General features: G+C 38.8%; 2 protein-coding genes across 8 annotated transcripts in view; one reads left to right on the top strand and one right to left on the bottom strand.

Annotated features, from left to right (window-relative positions):
• mast3b (microtubule associated serine/threonine kinase 3b) overlaps positions 1-4518 on the bottom strand; it is a 41395-nt gene extending 36877 nt beyond the window's left edge. The window contains exons 1-2 of one of the 4 annotated variants that reach the window (XM_074634633.1): positions 4201-4518; positions 940-1029 (exon numbers count right to left, since the gene is read on the bottom strand). In XM_074634633.1, the coding sequence (XP_074490734.1) occupies positions 940-1029; positions 4201-4247 (137 nt within the window). In that variant the 5' untranslated portion in view covers positions 4248-4518. Of the gene's footprint in view, positions 1-939; positions 1030-4200 lie in introns of those variants that run through there. The other 3 variants (XM_074634632.1, XM_074634634.1, XM_074634635.1) reach the window with 3 other exon arrangements.
• A 164-nt stretch (positions 4519-4682) lies between these two features.
• LOC141767394 (uncharacterized) lies at positions 4683-22149 on the top strand. 4 transcript variants are annotated; one of them, XM_074634648.1, is made up of 5 exons: positions 4683-5107; positions 15677-15994; positions 16521-16670; positions 19496-19545; positions 19641-22149. In XM_074634648.1, exons 2-5 carry the CDS (start codon positions 15742-15744, stop codon positions 19791-19793), a joined length of 606 nt encoding a protein of 201 aa, XP_074490749.1. In that variant the 5' UTR covers positions 4683-5107; positions 15677-15741; the 3' UTR covers positions 19794-22149. The 4 variants fall into 4 exon arrangements, 3 of the variants coding, with proteins under 3 accessions (XP_074490749.1, XP_074490748.1, XP_074490747.1); XM_074634647.1 differs by lacking the exon at positions 4683-5107 and adding an exon at positions 13616-13962; XM_074634646.1 differs by lacking the exon at positions 4683-5107 and adding an exon at positions 13633-14000.
• The last annotated feature ends 916 nt before the right edge of the window (positions 22150-23065 follow it).

A 23065-nucleotide genomic window follows, 5' to 3' on the forward strand; every position in this document is an offset into this window, starting at 1 on the left:
TAGCCGGCGCAAAACTGATGCAATACAACAGATAAACATCGACCACTGCCGTCAGCGAATGTCATCTTATTTGCCGATAGGCCAATGGCAGTCAACAAGGCGAACATCGGCCAATACCGATCTGTGCATCTCTACTATTTTCAGCAGCGGATTAATACGTGTTTGGTGCTCTAGCAAGTATTTGCGCCAACAGGATGGTGTATGTGGGATTGAATTCATGGGGACTTTTCAGCCAGTGCAAACGTGTGGGTCATTTATCTGGTTTTAATGAAGCTTATGCGTAAATTCAGTCATGAAGACTAAGGGTGCAATCTCATTCATTCTCATTCATTCTTGGTCTCTCTCTCATAGGCTATTACTATGTCAGCTGATTATGGGCGTCTCTCTTTTCAGTGACCAATCAGATCTTGCCATATCTCCCTAAACCAATGACATTGTTGTTGTTAAAAGTTTAAAACTGTTCTCCTCTATGCTGCTTTCAGTGTCAGTATCAGCACAAACTGGTGCGACCCTCCACCACCCCATCACCTCCAGATTCATCACATCAGACTAATCCGGCTCCACTTCATTCATCGGATCTGCATCAATCTTTTCACTACCACCATCACCAGTGTCTAGACCCAGGGGGAATAATCTTAATCCAACTACGGCATCACTTCCCCTTATTATGTCACATTGTGTCTAAATCGCCAAAGACTGTTACTATTCATAAATTTGTGCACATTGTAATAAATTACTATTCAATTCATACGAGTCTCTCCTGATTGAAATAGTTTTTGGACAAATTAGCTTCATCAGGCTTTAGCTGCAAAATCAGTGTTATGTAGATCAGTTACTTGTTGATTTTGTGGTGAACTGACTCATTGATGAAAGACTTTTAAAAGACATTTAACATGTTGAGTTGATAGAAACCATCTGCGTGTGACCTGGCGGTCTTACCTCCAGGGATGAAGGGTTTGTAAGGGGCTGCAGGGACTGCAGGGGCTGCACGGGCTCAGGAGAGTGGGGCTCTGGCATGTGGGCGACAAACTGTAAGGCAAGACATGTTTGCATGGATTAGTGAGTCTGTCATCAGTCAGCAGCAGAGCTTCGTTGAGGGTTAGAGGTTGATGGCTGTCTCTCGGTGGCAGACATCAACAGCGGATGGTGACAGACACTCAGCGGCAGTGTGTAGGGTGGTGCTGCTGCCTCTCTAGAGTTTGTTACAGGGTGGCTGGATGCGACACTGGGTGCATTCGATTAGTCGGCTTTGTGAGCTCTTCCACCACGGGAAGTTGGCAGCTGGGTGTCAACACACCAGAAAGGAAATTACATCGCCCAATGCATGTTTACTGAACATCTAATGCAACAGTGTTAGGGAGTGTCTCACATCTGGCAACACGTTGTATGTTATGATGTTGAGGATGTTGAAGATGTTGAGGACAATACAGTTCCTGTGAGCCCTATACGTCCTCAGACTGTACTTTATTTAGAATACATATCGTCTACCATTTCACATCTTAATTCTCTATCAAAATATGCATGCTCAGCCATCCTATATCATCCTGATGCTGACCCAGCACAGAAGCTGTTTTCTATTGATTTTCCTGCTCAGATGTATAAGCTGTGCCTTGTGGGCACCACAGTGCTGTCTCAGTGCTGCAGAGGCTTCTCGGTGCTAAACACAGCACCGGCTACCAAAGCACTAATGAATGTGTTGTCATAGTAATGCAGGGAGGACGGTAGGGAAAACAACTCCTTGCACAAAGGCTCCTCATTCTGTAGTGTCGGCTCATAATTACACAACACATGCAACTCATTACGTTGTATTTCATCTTAACACATTTCCTACTTCAGACCCCTAAACCAAAGCTCTCGACGGCGCTCTAGTGAGTAATCGGCCGTCATTTCCATTTTGCATTTCCATTTTGTCGGCACTTCATCAACACGGAGTGTAAACTGAGTAGAAAATCTCAGACTGACTCATTGGTGACATTCACACTGAATTTCTGATTTGCTCAGATGTTCAGGTCGTTCAGGTGAAGTTAATTGCAGTGGCAGCTACAACCTTTCGGTTGCAAGATAGCAGCAGGATTGTCTTTACTGCCAAAATAACAAGTATCAGCATATTCAAAGATATTCTAGTCATTCTGTTGCACATCACTTACAGAGTAAATGATTTAGACTGTCAATAAAAATCACAAAATAATCTCTACTAAGCATGTGCATCTTGCAAAAAGTTGATTGTGTACTTGTATACTTGCAAAGCACATTTTTCTGCAAACAATTTTCTGCTATGTTTGTCATTTTTGCACTGCTGGTGGTGTAATTTTCATGTCTTTTCCTACGCATGTCTAGCAACATGTGACACGTGTCAATTTCCGCTCCAGTCTTCAAAATAAAACTACTTAGTTAGGTTTAGGAATAGATCAACTTGGTTAGGCTTAGGCAACAAAACTACTTAGTTAGGTTGAGGAAAAGATCGCGGTTTGGGTTAAAATACTGTAGCCCCGGAAGTGCTGTAATTTAGGTAAGGAAGAGCCCATCATGAAACCTGCATGTCACAGATGTGTTTCAAGCAGATGTGTGTCTGGACTGATGCATCCATCAGCAGCCAACCAGTAAAACCCTGAGCCCCTCCCTGTGTGCAGAGCGTGAATCCTCCTCTTTGTCTCTGTGCGGGAGCAGTTAAGTGCCTAAAAATGAAACAAAAACAGCGCATGCTCTGCTGAGATCATCCACGGTGGAGGCAGATGGATGGATCAGAGAATGGGGATGTGAGCAGGGAGCTCCTACGCCTTATGGATCAGCATCTAGTGGATCAGCATCTAGTGGGCAGCAGGTACCCCCTCCTCCTTCCTCCTCCTTCCCCACAAAAAAAGGGCTACATTCACTCAGGAGGAAGCGTGGGCGGACATAAGACTGCAGCCATATCCTTTGATGGAGGGAGGATTCACAGATTGTCAATTATATAGAAATAACATATATTTTCTCCTTAAAGACTGAGAGCCATTTGTCTGTCTTGGTGCTGCGAGGGGGAGCGTGTGATTCATGCAGAAATGGTTCATGTGAGATTAAAAAAGAAGGAGGCAATAGAGCTGGGAAAAACACAAAACAACATGAGGACAGAATTCACACTGAGGCATGAGATTTACCTCAGTTGAAACATTCGGTCGGATTAGTATATGACACATTGTAAATGCAATTTGACAATGAAAAATAGAAACATGCATAAAACCTAACTGTGAGTAATTTAATGACGGATAAATAAATAAATAACAATTGAAAAAAATACTATTGAATGCATTTTGCTGTGTGTATTTGTCAGTGTGTTGAATGTGATGTGAGTGAAGAAAACGTGTAAACAGTGTGGAGAAACTGAAGGAAGTGATATTATAAGTGCCGTAAACTTTAAACAAAATAACTTCCTCATCTTCACGAGTTCTCTGTTGTTCCAGCAGTTTGGTTTTTCAAGTTTAACCAGCCATGAATTGTGCAAACACAGTGAGGCTATACACTTCAAGGTTGGAAAGTTGGATTTCTCTGCATCCAGTATGGGGTAAATTAGTTTAAAGATTAACAGGCAGGCAGGGAAAGTCTTACTGATAATACTGAGAATTCTTACAATTAATAAGACTTATTGATGAGACACCTGTAGCTTCATCTATACTAAATACATTCCTGCTTTAAAAAATACAAAACACAAGAGCAAACTGAGAGCAGATAATGAAGCCTGAAGAAAATGTCATCACCCCTGGGAGAAAACATGAGGGATTATTTGCATTTCCATCAGAATCAACAGCCACTATGTATGGAAAAAGTCTGCTTGTTGACACTAGAGTACACCGATATGAGTAAGTAAGTAAAGTAAGTTATTTGTATAGCACCTTTCACAGATACAAAATCACAATAATAAGTGCTTTACAATAATAAAAAAAATACATCAGTCAATATTAAAAGTAGCAATGACAAGCAACAGGGCTGTCAAGCTAAAAACACAACAAAACAAACACATGAGGACACATAAACAGGTAACAAATACAGTCAAGAAAAGGGCCAATAAAAGCAATAAACTAAGTGGAGATGGTTATTCAGATGAATTAACAAAAAGCCTGTCTAAATAAAAACAAAAATATGAGCACATAAATACTCACTCTTATTACAACTTTAAAAAAAAAAAACAGTTTCACATGAGGATGAAAATAAAAAAGCAGAACTTACTCCAGGGTCAGAGAGGGGATCTTCAGTTTATCTCTCCTGGACTTCATGGTTGCTGATCACCGAGCTTCTCTTCACCACAGTGCGGCACCAGGCGCTCTCTCTGCCGGCTTTAAGACACTCATCGCTGCGGTTGATGACTAAAAATAACCCGGTTAGCAAGAGTATCGTTTATCAGCAGCTTCAGCGGATTCCGGAGAGGTTGTTTTCTTCCCCCGTATAGGAATAGCTCCTATAAAACGCAGTTACATTTAAAAAGAAAACGACGCGCCCAGCAGGCAGAGTTGCGCGTCTCGTCTGTCTCCAAGGCGCACTAGAGAGATACTGAGGCGCACTAGAGAGCTCTACTGCCACAGAGCAGAGAGAGCGACGGGTCTAACCTCCATGTGACTGGTGGGGAGGGAGGAAGGGAGGAAGGGGGAGTCTATTGGAGGGGGTGGCTAAATCAATTTGGGCGGTGGGTGGGTGACAGTCAACACAGGCGAGGTTGGCTGAGGACGAGGGGAAAAGTTGTGCGTTTTTGTTAAAAAAACAACAACAAACAAACAAACTGGGGTTTGTTCAGTTCTTAAAACATAATCTCTTCTTTGCTTCTCTGCTTAATATCACAATGACACGACGCCAAAATAAAAGTTTTCACTTGTGCATTGTGTGATGATGAGATGATGTGATGATGCTTCACCTATAAATCCGTTGTATTTGTCTCTGTGCGCTGAAACAATGAAATGAAGCAGAGTCGTGTAGGCTGGCAGGCTGCTGGTCGGGTCGTGATGAGGCTGGCTGGGGAATACCTCCGCTGCAAACCGAGACAGGCTGACAGCTGACACACATCATGCGTTTCTCTCTCTCTGCCACGCATACTGCACGTGTGTGTGCGTGTGCGTGTGCGTGAGTGTACAGGCTCCATCGTGTAAGTCTTTATTTTTTTATTATAGGAAGTCATTAATTACACGGAGAGAGTCAATTTCCCCAGGAAGCAGTGTCAGTGTGTGTGTGTGTGTGTGTGTGTGTGTATGTGTGTGTGTGGTTAAAACACATTTCTGAGCATCTGCTTTATTCCCAGCTCCTCGGGTGCGTGTGCGCGCACGTGCAGACTTGAGTTTTTTTACACGTTTTTACAGCATGATTTCCCAAGCATGTGTGGGAGTGTGTTTAGCTGTGTGTGTGTGCGTGTGTGCGTGTGTGTGTGTGTGTGTGTGTGTGCTGGTGGATGTGTATTTGCAAGTGCATGCTTGAAAGGCAATTGTAGGCTGCAGCAGGTGGGTGTGTGAGTGTGTGATATCCAATAATTGCATTACTTGAAAGTCAATTTGTGAACATCCAATCTATAGGCTGTGTGTGTGTGTGTGTGTGTGTGTGGTTGTCACTATTTGCACCTCAGCTTTGTTTCTATGCCTGCATCTCCAATGGCAACCGGTGACAGCGATGACACCAGTGTCTTCCTGGTTGCTAGGGAGCTGGCGATGGTTTGCCATGGTTGCTAGGACATGAGCTTGATTCAAGTTAAGCAACAGTGACCAGCCTGCATGCACACACACACACACACACACTCACACACGCACACACACACACACACACACACACACACACACGCTCACACACACACACACGCACACACGCACACACACACACACGCTCACACACACACACAGGCTTCCTCCAGCAAGACTGACATGATACAGCGTATTTACTTGTTGGAAATATTTAACTCTAATGCAATATTGTAAGTTTTACATTATGTGCCATGATGTTCTTATTCGTATTATTGTTGCTAGGAGTAGCAGTAGTGCCCTATGACTCTCTACATTTCTTTAGAGAGGATTTTGCATCCTATTAGGGAAAACAAGATCAAATAGGATCAAATTTAAACCTGCAATAGCTGATTAAATTGGCCACTTGGGGAAAGCTGTTAACACAACATTGACATATTACCTTCTGAGTTGTTATGGTTAGCAAACAGTTGCTTATTTACACATCCAGCAGTTACAGAGCAACATTATTATTTATTTTAAGTCATGTTTTTGGCCACCTGATGAATGTAAGTCCAATACTGACTCTCTTTTAGCTCTGTTTTTAGTCTCCACCACCTCATGAGAGAAATATCTGTCTCTGTAGCTGGTAAATGTTTCACTATGTTTAACCAGCTTGTCTCTAACTGTGTGTACAGTGGGGATTTCAGAGCTTTTTCTCTGAAAACAGCTGCCTGCTGCGGCTCAGTGAGAGTGAACCAAAAGTGTAAAGTTGCGGGGCGGACATCTTTACAATGAGCGGAAACTCACTTTAAAGCTCCGCAAAGCCGATTGGAGCTGCAGGCTCAGGTGATAATTCTCTGTAGGTTCATCATTACGAGTGACCCCTTAATTGTCACGTTCCGATTTGATATATTGTTATTATAAAACTTTCGATTATAGACAATTTTAGATTGTCAGACACCAATCAGAAAACATCCTTAACAACATACAACAACACAAAACAGATTCTTCCCCTGTATTGCTCCTCAACATCATCAGCTTCTGCATTAGCTGGTCAGTTTTTTATAGTTTGCTATATAGTCTGACCACATCCCAACAAACCAAATGTGGGACAAAGAGTATGTTTGTGTGGGACAATGTGGGACACGTTACCAAGGCTGAGAGGTAGTCTACAATTTTGATATAATGTCTATCTAACTTAAATAATAAAACATTTCTATTCTGCCCCTTATATCTTGTAACGTCTCTATGCTTTGCCCGAATGCATCCATAGATCGCCACATCTCTTTTTGAGCCGCACGTTTCTTGTGAGACTCACATGAACTGCGTCGCTTCATGTTGGGGAACAACGGAGCTGTTGTCTGGAGAGGTAGGAACATATTGGGACTCAACACCATTTAAAGATGTATTTCTGCCTTGAAAATCAAGAGAAAGTCAGATGATCCAGTCCAGCCACACGTTGGAAGGCTTCAGTCGATGTCTCGAGAGAGAATGGTGAATCATCTGTTGTACAACCAACATGAAATGGCATCTGTCTCAAGCACGGGGTCCGAGATCACAATAAGAAAATTATGTGTGTGTGTGTGCGTGTGAATGTGTGTCTGTGTGTGTGTGTGTGTGTGTGTGTGTGTGTGTGTGTGTGTGTGTGTGTGTGTGTGTGTGGTGGTGGGGTGTTCCCACTCCCGTTTGCTTGGTAATTGTTTTGGTAGAGCAGTAGTTAATAGGAGAGTCGGTTTCTCAGTTACCATGGCGATGAGGGCTTTCCTGCTCTTCCCTTCCCATCAGTCTGTGTGCTTCCTCCCATCTCTGCTGTGTGAGATGAAGCTTAGCTAAACGATGTTTCAACAAGCAAATGGCAGCCAAGTCAGATTTCGGGTTTAATATGCTTTTAATCCAGTGAACTGGACTGTTTTTTAATATCATGTTTTGTTTTGTTTTCTCATAAAACACAGAGTACCTTAAAATGTGTTACACTGAGAACACAGTTAATGATTGCAAAGTGCAAGTTAGTACTATATGTTACAGTACATCTTTCTGTTACAACAAAAACAACGGCAGAGCAATGTAGTAAAACTGAATGTATGCTACATCACACTAAATATGTTTTCATTTGTGCAAGCTGTTTTTACACACAATATGTCTTTAGGCAACCTAATCAGCGAGGGCTGGAGTCTAGGGACACTCAAAGATCGGACATGATGTAACCAGAATTAGGGACAGAGAGCCAGATGTTTCCACCAAAGAAAAACTTTATTCTAGATGAACTTTCCCTTTAATATCATTAAATGGTGTATTTTAGACGCACTGGATTAAGACAGAGGAACTGGTCTGGCTCGTAGCATGGCAAACAGAGACATGTTCTTCCTCCTCCCCTGCTAGTTATAGGAGCACTATACGATTATCGACTGTACGACACGATTGTGTGCAGATTGAGTTCACCTATAGTTGTCTATAAACAGCACAGGTGAGATCAGGATGATGGCAGACATGAAACACTTTCGAACTATAAGTGTGTTGTTGGAAAAAAATTAACAACAATCTATGTGATACAGCAAAAAAAATAATAGTTTAGAGTTCCTCTTTAAACGTGTTTCCACAGAGACTTAGATTAAGGCTTTCAGGGGCTCTCACACACATCCAAAAATCCCGCCCACAGATACTGAAAGCTTCAATAACAAGTGAGAGGAATCACTGCGCACCAAGACCTGAGCAACGTGAGGTGAGGCAGGAAAAGAGGAGACCGTGTGGAGATTGATGCCATAACATGACTAATAACTCATGAACACATCAGATGATTAATGCTAACAGGAGTAGATTAACAGTATGCAAATAGTCTGAGCTAAACAAAGGATAACAACAGCCCAAGTGTACACCATATACAAAACAGGCAAAGCATGAAAGCATGTTGTTTACACTGCTCGGTAACATCCATGTGCAGGTTTATCTGTCCTTTACGGCCATACAGCGGATGCCTCCAGTTTGAAAAGCAAGGCCTCCACATGAGTAAATGTCTCAGCGATGCCAAATATACTCACACAGCAAACTGAAGATGCTTCCCCTGATGACATAATAATGGCTCCAGCCTTCAGCGGAGGCACTGGAAGCATTTACCCTGAGGCCTTCATTTATTCCTTCACTGACTCTATTACAAAACCACTGAAAGCTAGTCTGTTGTGTTATTTGCTGCAAATATACTGCAGAGTGAGGTCGTAAATGGATGCTGCATCAGGATACATGGTAAGATTAAAAGCTGATGAAAAGGACGTGCACAGACACCCTATTTAACAACAATAAAATATTTTAAAATTCATGAGAGTGTGAGCAATTATTGTAAATTGAGCAGCAACAAGCGATGAAACTTGAGGAATATCACAAAAAGGTTGTATTGTCATTGCTGGATGATAGAAACAGAGGTGACAACAACACATAAAGAGTTGCACAACGGAAATTATTTCAATAAATTTAGATGCAGGAAATGAGGAAATAACATCATGGAGGAAGCAAGTGGTGATAAGTGTGAGCATGCACGTTTCTATGTTTCTGTATGAGTGAGTGTCAGAGAGAAAAAGAGGGAGGTGTGTGATCACGTGTCTGGGGTTTGCAAGTGATTTGCATTGTACTATTCAGTCCACAAGATGGTGCAGAAATACAATGATGAGAGTGGAATAATCACATCAGTATCTAGATCTACAGTATTTGGTGTCTCTTTTTGCTCAGGAGCACTCTGATTGGATTAACCTCTAATGGACACACGTTGACGGATGTAGGAATCTAATATGTGGCCTTCTGCAGCAAAACAAAACACAGCTCTACTACACATTGAGCTATATTTGAGTCATTATAAGAGAAATGTTTATGTCATAAGAAGAGCATTGGTTTATCTGTTTTAACATCCTGATAAAATATGTATTTATTTATTTCAGCAGCATCAGCAACAGTACCAACGTGAGGATAAGACGTTCAGTTAGCTCACCTGGTAAAGCAGGCCGGGGGTTCGAATCCGACCCGCGGACCTTTGCCCCATGTCATCTCCTCTCTCCCACAACTGTCACTGCCTCTGTCAAGTCAAGATAAAAAGAGTCGAAACACAAAGAAAATGTAGATTAACAAAAATGTAAAAAGAAATAAAAAAATACATTTTAAATTTGTATTTATTTCTGTATTTATTAATTTACTCTTGTATTTATTTATACATTTATTTATTTATTTTCTTTCTTTATTTATATGTATTATTTTATTCATTTATTCATGTATTTAGTTATACAATACAGTTTTCTTTTTTATTTATTTATTTTATTTCATCAATATCAGCATCATTGCATATACATTTATTCTTTTCATTTCTTTATTTATATTTACTATTTTATTTATTTATTTGTATTCATTCATACATTTATTTATGCAATTTTCTTTTCGTTTTTTCAGAATTTATTTATTTATTTATATTAATTATTTTAATCATTTATTCTTGCATTTATTTATACATTCATTAATGCAATTTTCTTTTAATTTTTCAGAATTTATTTATTTATATTTATTATTTTATTCATTTAGTCTTCGATTTATTTATACATTTATGTGCAATTTTCTTTTCATTCTTTTTAATGTATTTATTTATCATTTTATACATTAATTCTTGTATTTATTTATACTTTTATTTATGCAATTTTCTTTTCTTTTTTCTGAATTTATTTATTATCAACAAAATACACGTGAAGGTGGGATGCTCATTTAGCTCATCTGGTTGAGCAAATGTTTATTCATTTATTTCCATATACACTTCAGCATTTATTTATTCTTATATCTCCATGTGTTTATTTTATTTATTTATTTTTATTGATTATTTTATTCATTTATTCTTGTATTTATTTATACATTTATTTATGCAATTTTCTTTTCTTTTTTCTGTACTTATTTATTATTTATTTATTTATTATCTATTATTTATTATGTATTATTTATTATTTATTATTTATTATTTATTATTTATTATTTATTATTTATTATTTATTATTAATAATTAATTGTTAATTATTAAGTAAAGTCTTTTGGGCCCAATGGCATCACACAACAGACACGGAAATCATAGTACCGCCGTTTGGCCACTACGAAGATTGGGATCAACGACCGACGCTCTCACAGAGATTTTACCTCTGGCAACTGTGAAAGAAAAAACAGGCATCTCTTGAGGAGGCAGTAATCAGCTTAAATCTTTATCACATGCTGGTCAGCAAACAGCAGGGGAAAACAAAATACCACTAGATGCTGATCACAGTACTCCAAAACAGAAACACCAGGAAATCCTGGAAAAAAAAATACAGAGGTTAGCCACCAACACTTGAGTTCTTCTTCAATAACTGGTAAACAGCAAGGCATTTTTTTTTTTTTTTGTCATTTTATGTTGTGAAACCAGTTTTTATTATTGCATGGTAGCAGTCACTTTCAACTGGTTCGGTGAAGAGATGCAGGCAACAGGCCCTTTCTGCAACTCCTACTTATCAGGTGAGCATCTCAGGTAAGCAAAACCTTTTACTCTACTATTCCTGTCGTATGGAAAACCAGGCCCTATAAATCTGCGTCCGCCTCGATCTCGTGAGGTTATCGTTGCCCTTGTGTGCATGACGTCAGAGCAAGTCGGCATCAAGTCGGACACAAATCTAACTGGCATGCATTGCGCGGCGATCACCAGTGATTGATTCTGCGCAGGCCAGAATCATCTCGAACGAGCCTAGTGTTTACCTAGGAGGGTGGGTGCTACTCTTTCGCAACGCAGAGTCGGCGTCAGAGTATTAGGAACGGATGGGCAATCAACTTTGACAGGGAGGGCATTTGTTTTCACCTCGCATTGCCTTTATTAAGTGTATAATTAGCATTATGATAATAATATAATAAACATACTGTTACTTATGCGCACAGGCACGGACACACGCACACGCACGCATACACATGCTATTACGTCCACAAAAACAGAGTTTATAAACTAAGATGCACAGCGGGAAATCCGTTAAATGTTTTGCATTTAATAAACCTACACATTGGGCCACCTTCACATTATCATGCGTCATGAAAGAAATAAACTAAGACAGAGAGGCACAGGCGCTCATCTACAGTGTCACTTCCTGTTTCACATCTAGACACGTATAGCCACAATTACAAACGTGCAAATAATACCACTCACAGTGTAGCCTACTAAGAAGCAGGAGAGACGTTTTATCAAGGCGCATGAGTGGATTTATAAACTCACCACTAGAACAGCTGGAGTCTCCGACTTTGAGTGCAGAATCTCCTCATCAAACTTCTTTCCATTTGTTTCGCAATGTTCGAGTGAGATCATGCCCATTGGCTGCTCATACAATGTGGATATATAGTTGTTTTTAACTGGCTAGGGAGGGGGTGTTTTATAGGCTAGTACAATAACAAATTGTTTCCTAAATGCAAACTATCACTGTTCTGTGCTTTATTTTGCATTGCGGTGTAAAGTCCTTCCATTACCAAACTGTATGACTTAATTTTACTTATCGCTGTAAAAGTATTTCAGTTTAGTTTGTTTTGTCAGGAGAGAATTCAGCTGAGGGGGCACAGTGACCATTTTGGACGGGCCTGGAACCCCAAAGCCCTCACCTAACGCCGATGCTGCCGCAACGTCAACCACCTTAGACATTACTCCTCTACATCTTTACATAGCAAATAGTTGTTTGTTTCTATATTAATGCTCTGGATATCACATAGAGAACCTTTAACAAACATCTGCAAGCGTAGGAGCCATATTTCAATGCAAATCAATTTGTTTCAATAATTTTCTAAAAACAACTTTCCAAATAATTCTAGTGCAGCGACGGCGATATCGTATAGCGCACCTTTAAGTTCAAAATTACTTTGTAAAATAAAAAAAAAAATGTGTGTAAAGAAGAATATTTCCTTTTCCTCTTTCCGGTTGTGCTCTGTTTTACAAAAACAAATCAAATCAATGTATTTGTCTCTTTTTAAATACAGAAGCTGTGGGCTGCATTTGAAAACACATTCAGCTGTTTACAGATTTTGCCCACCAACATAGCTGTGATTGACAGAAGGCACATTACATCATCTCAAAGTTTGTGCCCATCAGCTGAGACATCAGCTTTAGTGGTTCAAGCAACTGGGTCTTCCTCTTCCGTGGTTTGCAGTGCTGATACTGGGGGTAGAATGAGCTGCAAAATGCCCAACTCCATCAACCACCGAAACCAAAATATCCCCCCTGTGACACATGCTATTTTATCCTAAAGTCATCAAATTGTGACTTCAAAGCCCCCCAACTTCCTCTGCTGCGGTTAAAGTGTTGCCTTGTATGTGTGTGTGTGTGTGTGTGTGTGTGTGTGTGTGTGTGTGAGTGTGTGTGTGTATGTGTGTGCGTGCATGCATGTTTATCCATTAGTATAGCAATATCTGTAGGTAATGTTAACAGTATTTGGAATGATTATTCTTTGTTTTTCTCAAAAAATAAAAAAGGATGGAAACAAAGTATTTTTAACAGTACAAAGTAGGTAAAAAAACAAAACAAATGTAAGAATCAACAATGCAAAAATAAATTAAAAAAAGTCTGTAAAAATACCATTTGCAACATTGAAAATGGTGAAAGCACAGAAAAAAGGGATGGACATTGAGGACAGTTGAAGGTTGGAAAGACATTACAACAACTGAAACATGAATGAAAGCTTGCTGTCTGCTTGCGGTTTCAATAAAAACAACTGTCGGATGTCTGGGGATTATCTGACGTAGTGGGACCATTGTTTCTTAAAAGACAAGTTGCTGTTGACTTTCTTAAATGTAATTTAAAAAAGTGTTTGTATCGTCTATGCGTATGAAACCTGACTTGACCCAAGTCCACTGTATACCGTGACAGTTGAGACCGTTTTCTGTGTGTAACATTTCTGCAAAGTTTCCCTTAAAACATGAAGGAAACTACTTGCTCATCTTCCTGAATTTCCACACATGATGTGAGTGACAGCGTCCTCAGCTGAGCTCCTCACAGTCTGCACCACATGTCCATGAAGCTCTTTGAAGACTTCCGTTACAGGAGGTGCTTCTGATGCTGTAGGTAGATAAATAGTGTTTGTGCAAGTTCCTGTCTACAGTTTCCTCCTCCTCTCAGGCACACAAACACCTACATTAGTAGAAATATCAAACCAAAGGATTCAACACACCAAGGCAGCTCATATAAATCAGAAATATCAAAGACTGGAGGGCCACCTCGCCGGGCCTGCAGGCAACACAGTTCTTCTATCATGGTTGACAACATCGTCTCAAAGCCTTTCGGGTTATTTTTGATCGTCGCAGCTCACTTGGTATTCAACGGTAAGCTGTCTTCTTTTAGTGCTTCTTTAGATGTTTTACATGTTTGTGTGTTTTCACCTGCTAGAGGTTCATTTTTACTGCTCTCTGTAATTGACTTTTTGTATTTCTTCTTTGTTCTGTTAGGATCACAGTATATTGCCTGTTCTTATAACACAAGTTATTATGCTGCTAATGACACCTCAGTTTCCACACAGTTATGGTGTTGTGCCACAATCCCTGTGATTTTTGAGGTTCTCAGTTTGGTGTCAGTTGTCGTTTTGCCACTGCACATTGAACACATTAAAATGGGCACAACGTGCTTATTAAAATGTCAAGTACACTCATTTGTAACCTGCTTGTGGTAAAAAAAAAAGAGAGAGAGCATGGCCTTTGTAATCTAGTGAATATTTTCCATTAAATCTCAGACATACGTGAAATCAGGTAATAGGAATAAAAAAGTCCACAAGAGTTAAGATGATGTCCTTGAATCCTTCCTTTTTAAGTAATGTGCTATAATGATAGTGTAGGTAGTACTTTAATATATTAGTTACAGTATAATATTATATACAGTTTTAACATTACTGACATCCATGACACATAAAAAACAAAAACCTACACTATGACACACAGTAGACTATACATTGTAAACAGATATAAAGGGTGTGATGCCTTAATAATGTGTTGCTTCAAGGCTTTTTAATTTGCCCCAAAAATGTCTTTCCTTTCTGTCCATTTTAACTAATTTGATTATTTACAGTTAATATTTCATAGGAATTAAATGTATCTCTGTTTAGTTTGCCAAATAGCCACTAGCTTTAGCTTAAGTCAAAACAAAATTACCGGTTTCTGTAGTTGAAAAATACGAACACACTTTAATAGGCTACTCTATCAAAAAGTAAGCACAACTACAAGTCAAGTACACCTTGCTTTAGGCCTATACGGCAATACTTATTTATACTTTTCTTAAGTATATCTCGATCAAATGATTAAGTACAAGTAGGCCTAAAAGCTAAGTATACTTAGACTTTTCTGTATACTTGTCAGTATGAGCCAGCTATACTTGTATGTATACTTTTGTTAAATATATCTCTGATAAGTACATGAAAAGTCAACTGAAAGTATACTCTCTTATTTAAGTTTAAAAGAAGTATACTAATAATACACTTGAATAAACTTCTTGTTGGTAAGGGCTAGTCTATACTATTAATATTTAGCCTACACTGAAATAGCCTACATATAATGACTTATTTGCATTTATTACATTCATTACATTTAATATATGATTTAACAGCAAATCCCATGAATTCTACCAACGTCTAGAGCTGAGATGGCCGTTACGGACACTGGTCCAGCTACTTCCCCATTTAGATATGTGGGTTAACAAACTGAATTATAAAGATGTTGTTCATGAAAATGGATATTTTTTAACTACAGAAACCAATAATTTAGTTTTGACTAAATCACCAGCTAGCTTTCACTTGAAATAATGTTTCTCTGTGGCAGCTAGAGCAGTAGTGAGGGATAGAGGCCACAGATTAACGAACCACAGTGCAACCTGGGCAGAAAGACACGGCCAGAGAGCAGTTACTGTGGTTTAGTTTGGCCCTGTTTCGTAGTTACTGCGTTTTGCTTTTATAAGACAGAATACTCATTGCAATCTCTTACTCATACACATCCCTTGTTTTGTCTCCATACAGGCCCCACCCAAGCAGAGGTCATTGGGATCCTCGGCGACAGAATCACCTTTGAGTTCACATTTGACATGAATGTCACACAAAATGTTGCAATTTATACAAACAACACAAAGATTGCTCAGTATACACAGGGCAAAAGTCCCTTAAGAGAAGGCGATTTTTACGTCTACCTTAATAATACTTCTGTGGTTGTCGACATTATAAATCTCAAACTAAGTCACAGTGGAATTTACTCGGCCAGTTTGTTCACGGATACATCCGTCATAGAGAGTAACAATAAGGTGCAGCTCATCGTCCGAGAGGACAACAGAAGCACTACAGGTAAGATCAGATCTCTATGATTATTAAATATTATATCCTTTTGGTACCATCTAGTTTTTATTATGGTCGGTAGATTTACACACATTCAAAATGAAATGTTATTAACTATATTTAGATACGGATGAACAACCACCTTCACCTCCTATGCAAACAGAGAGAGTAGTCCCTTCACAATAGTACTATTATTATTGTTTGTTTCATTGTTTTTCTAATTTTTCAAATAAATATTTATCAGTCCGACAATGGATTACTAGACCATTCCCAATATTGTTTAAAGGATACAGGATACAGGAAATGGCGATCGAACCACCAACCATTGAGAAACCGCTTATGGATAACATTCACAGTCTGATTATTGCAAATGTAGTCAAACAATACAGTTTTTACTGGGATATACAGTAATTTAGTGTCCTTTGAACAATCACATTATTAAATAACCATTTGTTATAGACATGTTGGTGAGAATAAATAGCTTCCTGCAGAGATATGAGTGCATATTTTCATAATTTCCTTTTAACTCCTACAGATCTTCCAGTGACGAATGACAACACAAACAATGAAGAAGGAGGACGTTCCAGTTCCTTCTCTCACATCGTCACTGTCCTTGTGGTTCTACCCGTGGTGCTGTTGGCTGCAGTACTTCCCTTGTTGATCTGGTGTCTCTTGAGAACCAACGGTAGGGAAAGTGACGGCCTGAAAATACTCTTCTTCTCTGTATTTGTTTTACTTTTTTGCCACGATGGATAATCCGGGTTCTCAGAGACATTATGTTGTGTCTGTTGTCAGGTTTGACCTCGGTTGCTTGTAATGAATCTTAATTTAAGCTGTAGTCTGCACATAAATGCCAGTTGAACTGTTAAAATCTAAGATATAATGTTAATGTTCGACCTGATACACCTGGAAACATTAATCCAATATTGCATGCAGTGTTAAATAAATTATTTAGAGCAATTGTCAGTCATATTTTCTACATTTTTTCAAGCGAGAAAAGGGGAATACTTGTTATTCTGTGGAAAAAATGTGCAATTGTGCGGTTAGACGCTAAAAAATGCTAACCAGATTGCAGTTTCACATCCTTTTGTAACATGATGATTCACAGCTTTTGAAAAGAAGTCCTCCTTCAGTGCATGCAAATGTGAACGTATCTACTATCACAATGGGGTGGGTGGAAAAAAAATTCAGCTGCATTATTTGTTCACTATCAGATCACAGAGCACTTTCACTTCAGCAATAAACCCCTCTGGCCTACTTTGAGTAGGAACATCGCCTTTGTGAAATATTTTGACAGCCTGTGCGACCTCAGAAACCACATTATCAATTCCCGTATACGTGTACACAAATGCAGGGTTTTGCTGACTGTGCGTTCCTGCCTCATGTCATGCTAACCTGGTCCAACCGTTGTCCACAGATAAGGCTACGAATCTTCAAATGTCACAACTCAGCAAAACTGACAGATGCTGAAGATTAACTGCACTCTTCTGCACCTTGTCGAGCCTTCTTGCACTGCCAGATGATACTTATTATGTAGAGCTCGTACCGCTGGTGCAGATGTGTATGAGAGCTAAAAGCAAAAGAAAATCAAGGACAAAGTCTTACTTAATAAAACTATAACAGAATAAATAGATTTAACCTAAATATAATCATCAATATGACCACTAATTATTTAAAAAAATAAATTTAATAAACCTCTGTATAATTAGTTAGTTTGTTGTTTATCATTCAGAATGGCCGTTATTCTTTTAAACTGATTAATACATTTACTGATAGTAGCATTTTTGCAGATAGTTAGTTAAGACGATCAATACAACTCTCATGTTTGTGCGTTAGTACGGACATGGGCTGCAGTCGAAAAGTCTTTTTTGCTTAGGAATGTTCCTAACTTGAGTGAAATGACCCGAAAGTACCTGGCAGCAGCCGTGATAAGAGCTGGTCGAATTCTCTAAATGCTGAGGAAAGGTGCTTCAATGCTTCCTTTCTTATCTCCTTTAGCACAGGATACACTGGAGCATCCTTTACCAAATGAAAGGAGATAATGCCGTCCACAATGCGGCCACAACATTTAAAGCGACGCACCATTCTGCCGTACATGAAAACAAACAATATGCTTATCTTGCATAGATTTAACAATTATTTTCATACAGTCATCTACTAATTGGGATTCATGGTGATTAATATGAGTGGACGGTGACAACCATTTCGTTTCACTTTGTTTTTGTAATAAATAGGTAAAAACAAAAAAACAAGAATAACAATTGTGTTTTATTTTAGTTTAAAAAGTGAACAGTAAACATATAGCAAACTGTCAATAAACAAATAATCAACAGAAATAAATATTATGTCAGAAAAAGGGGTAGGAAGGAGTCCTATAGACTGAAATGCTTCTACCCCGTCTCCATAACTCAAACAATTAACTCAATATTTATCATATAAACTTTTGTGACTGGTAGCCTATGATCCTTTTTTTAATTTCAATTCCAACCTTGGTAAAGAAGTGATATTTTTCAACAGGTTGCCCACGTTTAAAAAATAATTTTTTATTTTATGTTGATGGTAAAGTGTGACAGCAGCAGGAAGGAAATGTGGTATCTCTCTTTCACACACCACAGAGAGTCACTGAAGGAGATGTTTTTATAGCCTGCATGTGAAATAAAATGGTAATAATGGTTGGCATGGGGCGAAGATGCTCTTTTTTGTAGTCCATATTATATATTCGAAATATAGTAGTTTCACCATGATCATAATTACAGATCCTAGTGAAAGTGCAGTCGGATTCTCTTAACGTCAAGGTTGTCTTTTCCTAAGTCCTTCTGAATTGTCCTTCTCATCTTTCCTTGACCTCATGATGTTTTCCATCGAGGTCAAGGAAAAGTGGTTAGGAAAAGACATTAGGACGTCATTTTTTTACTCTTCGACCGCAGCCTTGTAGTCAGGAGACAATTTGCTTAGCCTAGAATAAAGACTGGAAGCAGGAGAAGCAGCGAGCCTTGCTCTGTCCAAAGATAAGAAAATCTGCCTCACTTTGTAACTCGTTTGTTTAATTTGTACAAAAACAATTTGTGGTTTTATGGGAAGTTACATGCTGGCACTATTTACGTGCTGGACAAACTACAGTTTATCTGCCCTGTACGTCTGTGCAGCGTCTCCAGTTGCTAGATATGGTCACTGAGCAACATATCGGTATTAGCAAAGGTCCTTATACATGCATGATGATACCAAGACTCCGGGTATTACTGCATTAGCAAACTTCTCATGTAACTCTCAGAAAGAAATTGAAGAAGCGTGTTGGCTAAAATGTTGAACTATCCTTTAAACAATTGTTTGTGCCACCTGCTCGTTCCAGCTCAGCTCTGTTTCCTACTCTTTAACCAACTAACTTAAAAGTTTCAGACCTTATAACAAAGCAACGCTGTTGAATAGTGGTAAATTCAAATCCTTTGCAGTGATTAAGTTGATTATTTGCCCGACTGACTCAGTATTTCACCTGTTTTGCTTCTTATACAGACGAACAACAACAACCACCACCACAAGAAAACTCCAATCCCACAGTACAAGTAAGAACAAACTCGTCTTTAAAGACGTAAACGCCAAAGTAAATATTTAAAACATCTACAGAAATTCTTCATGTTGACTCTGATCGTCTTTGCAGGAAACCATTGAGGCGTCCAATAATGTGCCGGCATCCCAGCTGGTCTACAGCGTCCTGGACTTTCCCAAAAGACCTCAGACAGTTTTGGATATTAATCCAAATGATACTGAATACGCTGCTGTCAGCTATCTCCAGGAAAAGCGACAAGTGTGACATGCTGCTGAATGTTATCCGGTTGGTCCCTCTTGGTTTGGGTAAAGGTATGCAAGATGACGTCTAAAAATATATTTCTAGTAAGTGTGATGAATGCTTTTGATAACACCATGATGAATCCTCACAGCCTGTAGGCTCCTTGCAATTATGTACGAGCAAAAGAGTTTGGAGGGGAAGAGTCAATGTTGTGCTTGGGCCATAAGTATGCAGGTGTCACTTTGTTTTTGGTGGTCGTGAGATTGAAATGTTGACAATTTCTGCGGCACACAAAATGTTGTATTAACAAACCAATGTTTTAATTTGATTTGGTTTTTGTTTGCTATTAATTTTTCACAGGATCATCTGTCCACTAAACTCTTAAAGGCAAAGTCTGGTGCGATTTTTTGTTATCATTAACAAATGCCATGAGAAGGCCAAAACATTGCATTGATCCTACTAACACGTACTGTATAAAGTCTGATATATCTTATTCCTCTGTGTCATAAACCTGGAAACCCGGAAGTTAGAATTGCACTGGTTCTATTGACAAAAAGCCAATGGGATTTTTCCATTGGCTTTTGGATTATTGCAGAAAATAAGCTCTGTGGCAAACAAACATTTACGATACTTCCACGTTTTTTTCAGCAAGATAATCTTCACAAATGAACACCACTTTTATGATTTTTGAGGCGTGAATGCAATCACCAGAAGCAAAAAAGCTAACGTTCGGCTATAAACAAACAAGTTTACACAACGAGACTGTAAAGGCGGACGAGACTCTAAAGGCGGATGAGTTGGTGTGATGACGTTTAGTAGTCTCATTTAGCCACTTGTCATCTACCGCCTTTTTTAGGACACGTAAAAGCTTCAAAATTCACCGGTGGAATATTTACTGACGTATTTTATGTCGTAGAAGAAAATCTTGAAATCTCTTAAGCTTGTGTTAACCACAGACCTTATTTCAGGCATCTAAATAAAAAATGTTTTGGTAAGTTACTGCGCCTTTATTAGATATTTAAAAAATTAAACAATACATGTTTGAGCTGTTTTTACATATACTTATATTTTAGTAATCAATCAAATAGGCTTGCAGCTGAGTGCCACAGACTAGGTAGTGAAGTCAGAAAGTATGGAGAGATGGTCTAACACAGTGATGGTTTTGGTCTTTTCATGGGATTTATTGATAATAACAAAAATATAGAATACGGTCAGGCTTATCCTTTAAGCCACAATAAAAGTTAAAGTACATGCAGCTAACATGACAACATATTATAATATTTATTCAAGCTATCTCAGACCATAAGTCTTAAAAGTTCACTGACATTTAACTAAAAAATAAACCATTCAACCTTTCCACTTTAGATTAAATTTAGACTTTAATACTGAACTTTGCTGGCGTGACATCTATGACTTGTTTATTAATACTCTTATCTTCAGTATGGAGGTGTGATACATGTAGAAGCTCCTTTTGGGTTTCAAGTTGAGTCATTTTTATCTTTTCTATCACTTACTATTTTTTCCTGATTGCGTTTATCACGGTTTTTGACTCATTGTTTCCACTGTTGAAATACACAAAACTAAGAACCATTAGTGAAATGAAACAGTCGTAGGAAATGGTGAACTTGTATTTGTAGTTTAGAGATCTCAGCTCAACAGTACTGTATATTCACAGGTCGCAGGGGTGATTTTCCATTTACTGTATAGTGTGACAGTTTGACACCGTCACACCGGTTTTATACACACGAATCTCTGACACTATCTCACTGCCCTTTTCCACTGCATGGCCTTTGAAGTTCTCTTTTGGCAGGTGCTTATTGACATTTTGATAGATTTGTCAGTTTATGTTCTCAATGCCACATGTTGACGTCCTTAATGTGTGATATTCATGTATTAGAGTTAACCTCAGTCAACATATCCGTTCACCAGTGGCAGACAAGCAGCTTGATTATTTACCGCAGATGTTGTTACCGGGTGTGGTAAATTATGATGTGTGTTTTTTAAATAGGTGGCCACAATGGCACGCTATCAAACACAGACTGAAGTTTTTTTTCTCTGCTCTGAAGACCTTGTTGGTAAAATAGCAATAGTGCATTTTGAATCTACCAAGTTACTAAGTTTCTTGTCTTGTCAGGTGTTATTATTTCACATGTACTGAACTGTTTCTTCTTGAAATGCAGGAGTGAATGTCAAAATACAGTAGTAAACTTTATTTTTTGTGCAAATGTTCTTCGTTCATCGATGTTGGATCTACGGGTCTCATGTTAGTAACGGACATTACATTTTGTTTTGGTGGTTTGTTCAAGGAATTGTTTGATAAATACACACATTGTGTGTATTTTAGTTGTAAAAAGAAAATAAATGTTAATAAAATGTCTCACAGTAACGGTTTCCTCCTGTGCCTTTGTCTGCATGTGTACCAGGGTTTCAGTGTCAGAGTTAATGCTGCTCTCCAGGCAGACATAATCACACTGGTTGAGTTAAACTTCAAGCACATGGAGCTTAAAGCCCACCATTCTTTATGGCTCAAGTATTGCCAACCAAGCCTTCGGTATGTAAAATCACGCAGTACTTATCCGTCGTACTAACAGGGCTGTTCTTACGCAGGAGCTAATTTTAGTGCGTCATTGGGGCTGGCCCACGTAAATCACCTACAACTCCACCATTTGTTTTTCTGCGGAGCCTATATGGTGTTGTCGCTCTGATGTGGCATACAGGGTCCCAGACATAGATGCTAGTTCAGCATTTAATACAGTGAAACCTAGATATGAACACCGCAAAGTCTGTGCAATTAGTACTTTCGATTTCACATAAACCCCCCCAAAAAGGCTGAAGTCGACCCTGTTGCAGCGTGGCTCGTGGCAGTTTGTATGGGTTCATTTATCTCAAGTTTCAGCCAGTACATAAACATGACAGTTTCATTTCATGGTAAAACTGGATAAACCGCTCACGTAACGAAAAGAGAAAAAGAGAGAAAGCGAATTAAATGAGTGGCAAGTCCTTTCCTCTCACAGCTCAGGCATGTAGAAGAGCGTAAAACCTCAGGAAAATGTATCACTTTCCTATTTGATGGTTTCAATAGTCATCCGAGAAAGCATGTCAGTTACAATGTCTTACAACGCTGCACAACTACTGTGTAATAAAAACTGAAAAAATGAGATTAGATTAGTATTTCAGTTGACATTATGCTTACCTGATGTATATTCCTCAACCAATTTGTGTTTAATCAAATTACCAAATAACTGACACACAGCAGCTTGTGGTCAGAGAGTACTGAGGAAATACTGGTGGTTCTC

The sequence above is a fragment of the Sebastes fasciatus genome, chromosome 5 (genome assembly GCF_043250625.1).
Source record: "Sebastes fasciatus isolate fSebFas1 chromosome 5, fSebFas1.pri, whole genome shotgun sequence".
Classification (NCBI taxonomy): domain Eukaryota; kingdom Metazoa; phylum Chordata; class Actinopteri; order Perciformes; family Sebastidae; genus Sebastes; species Sebastes fasciatus.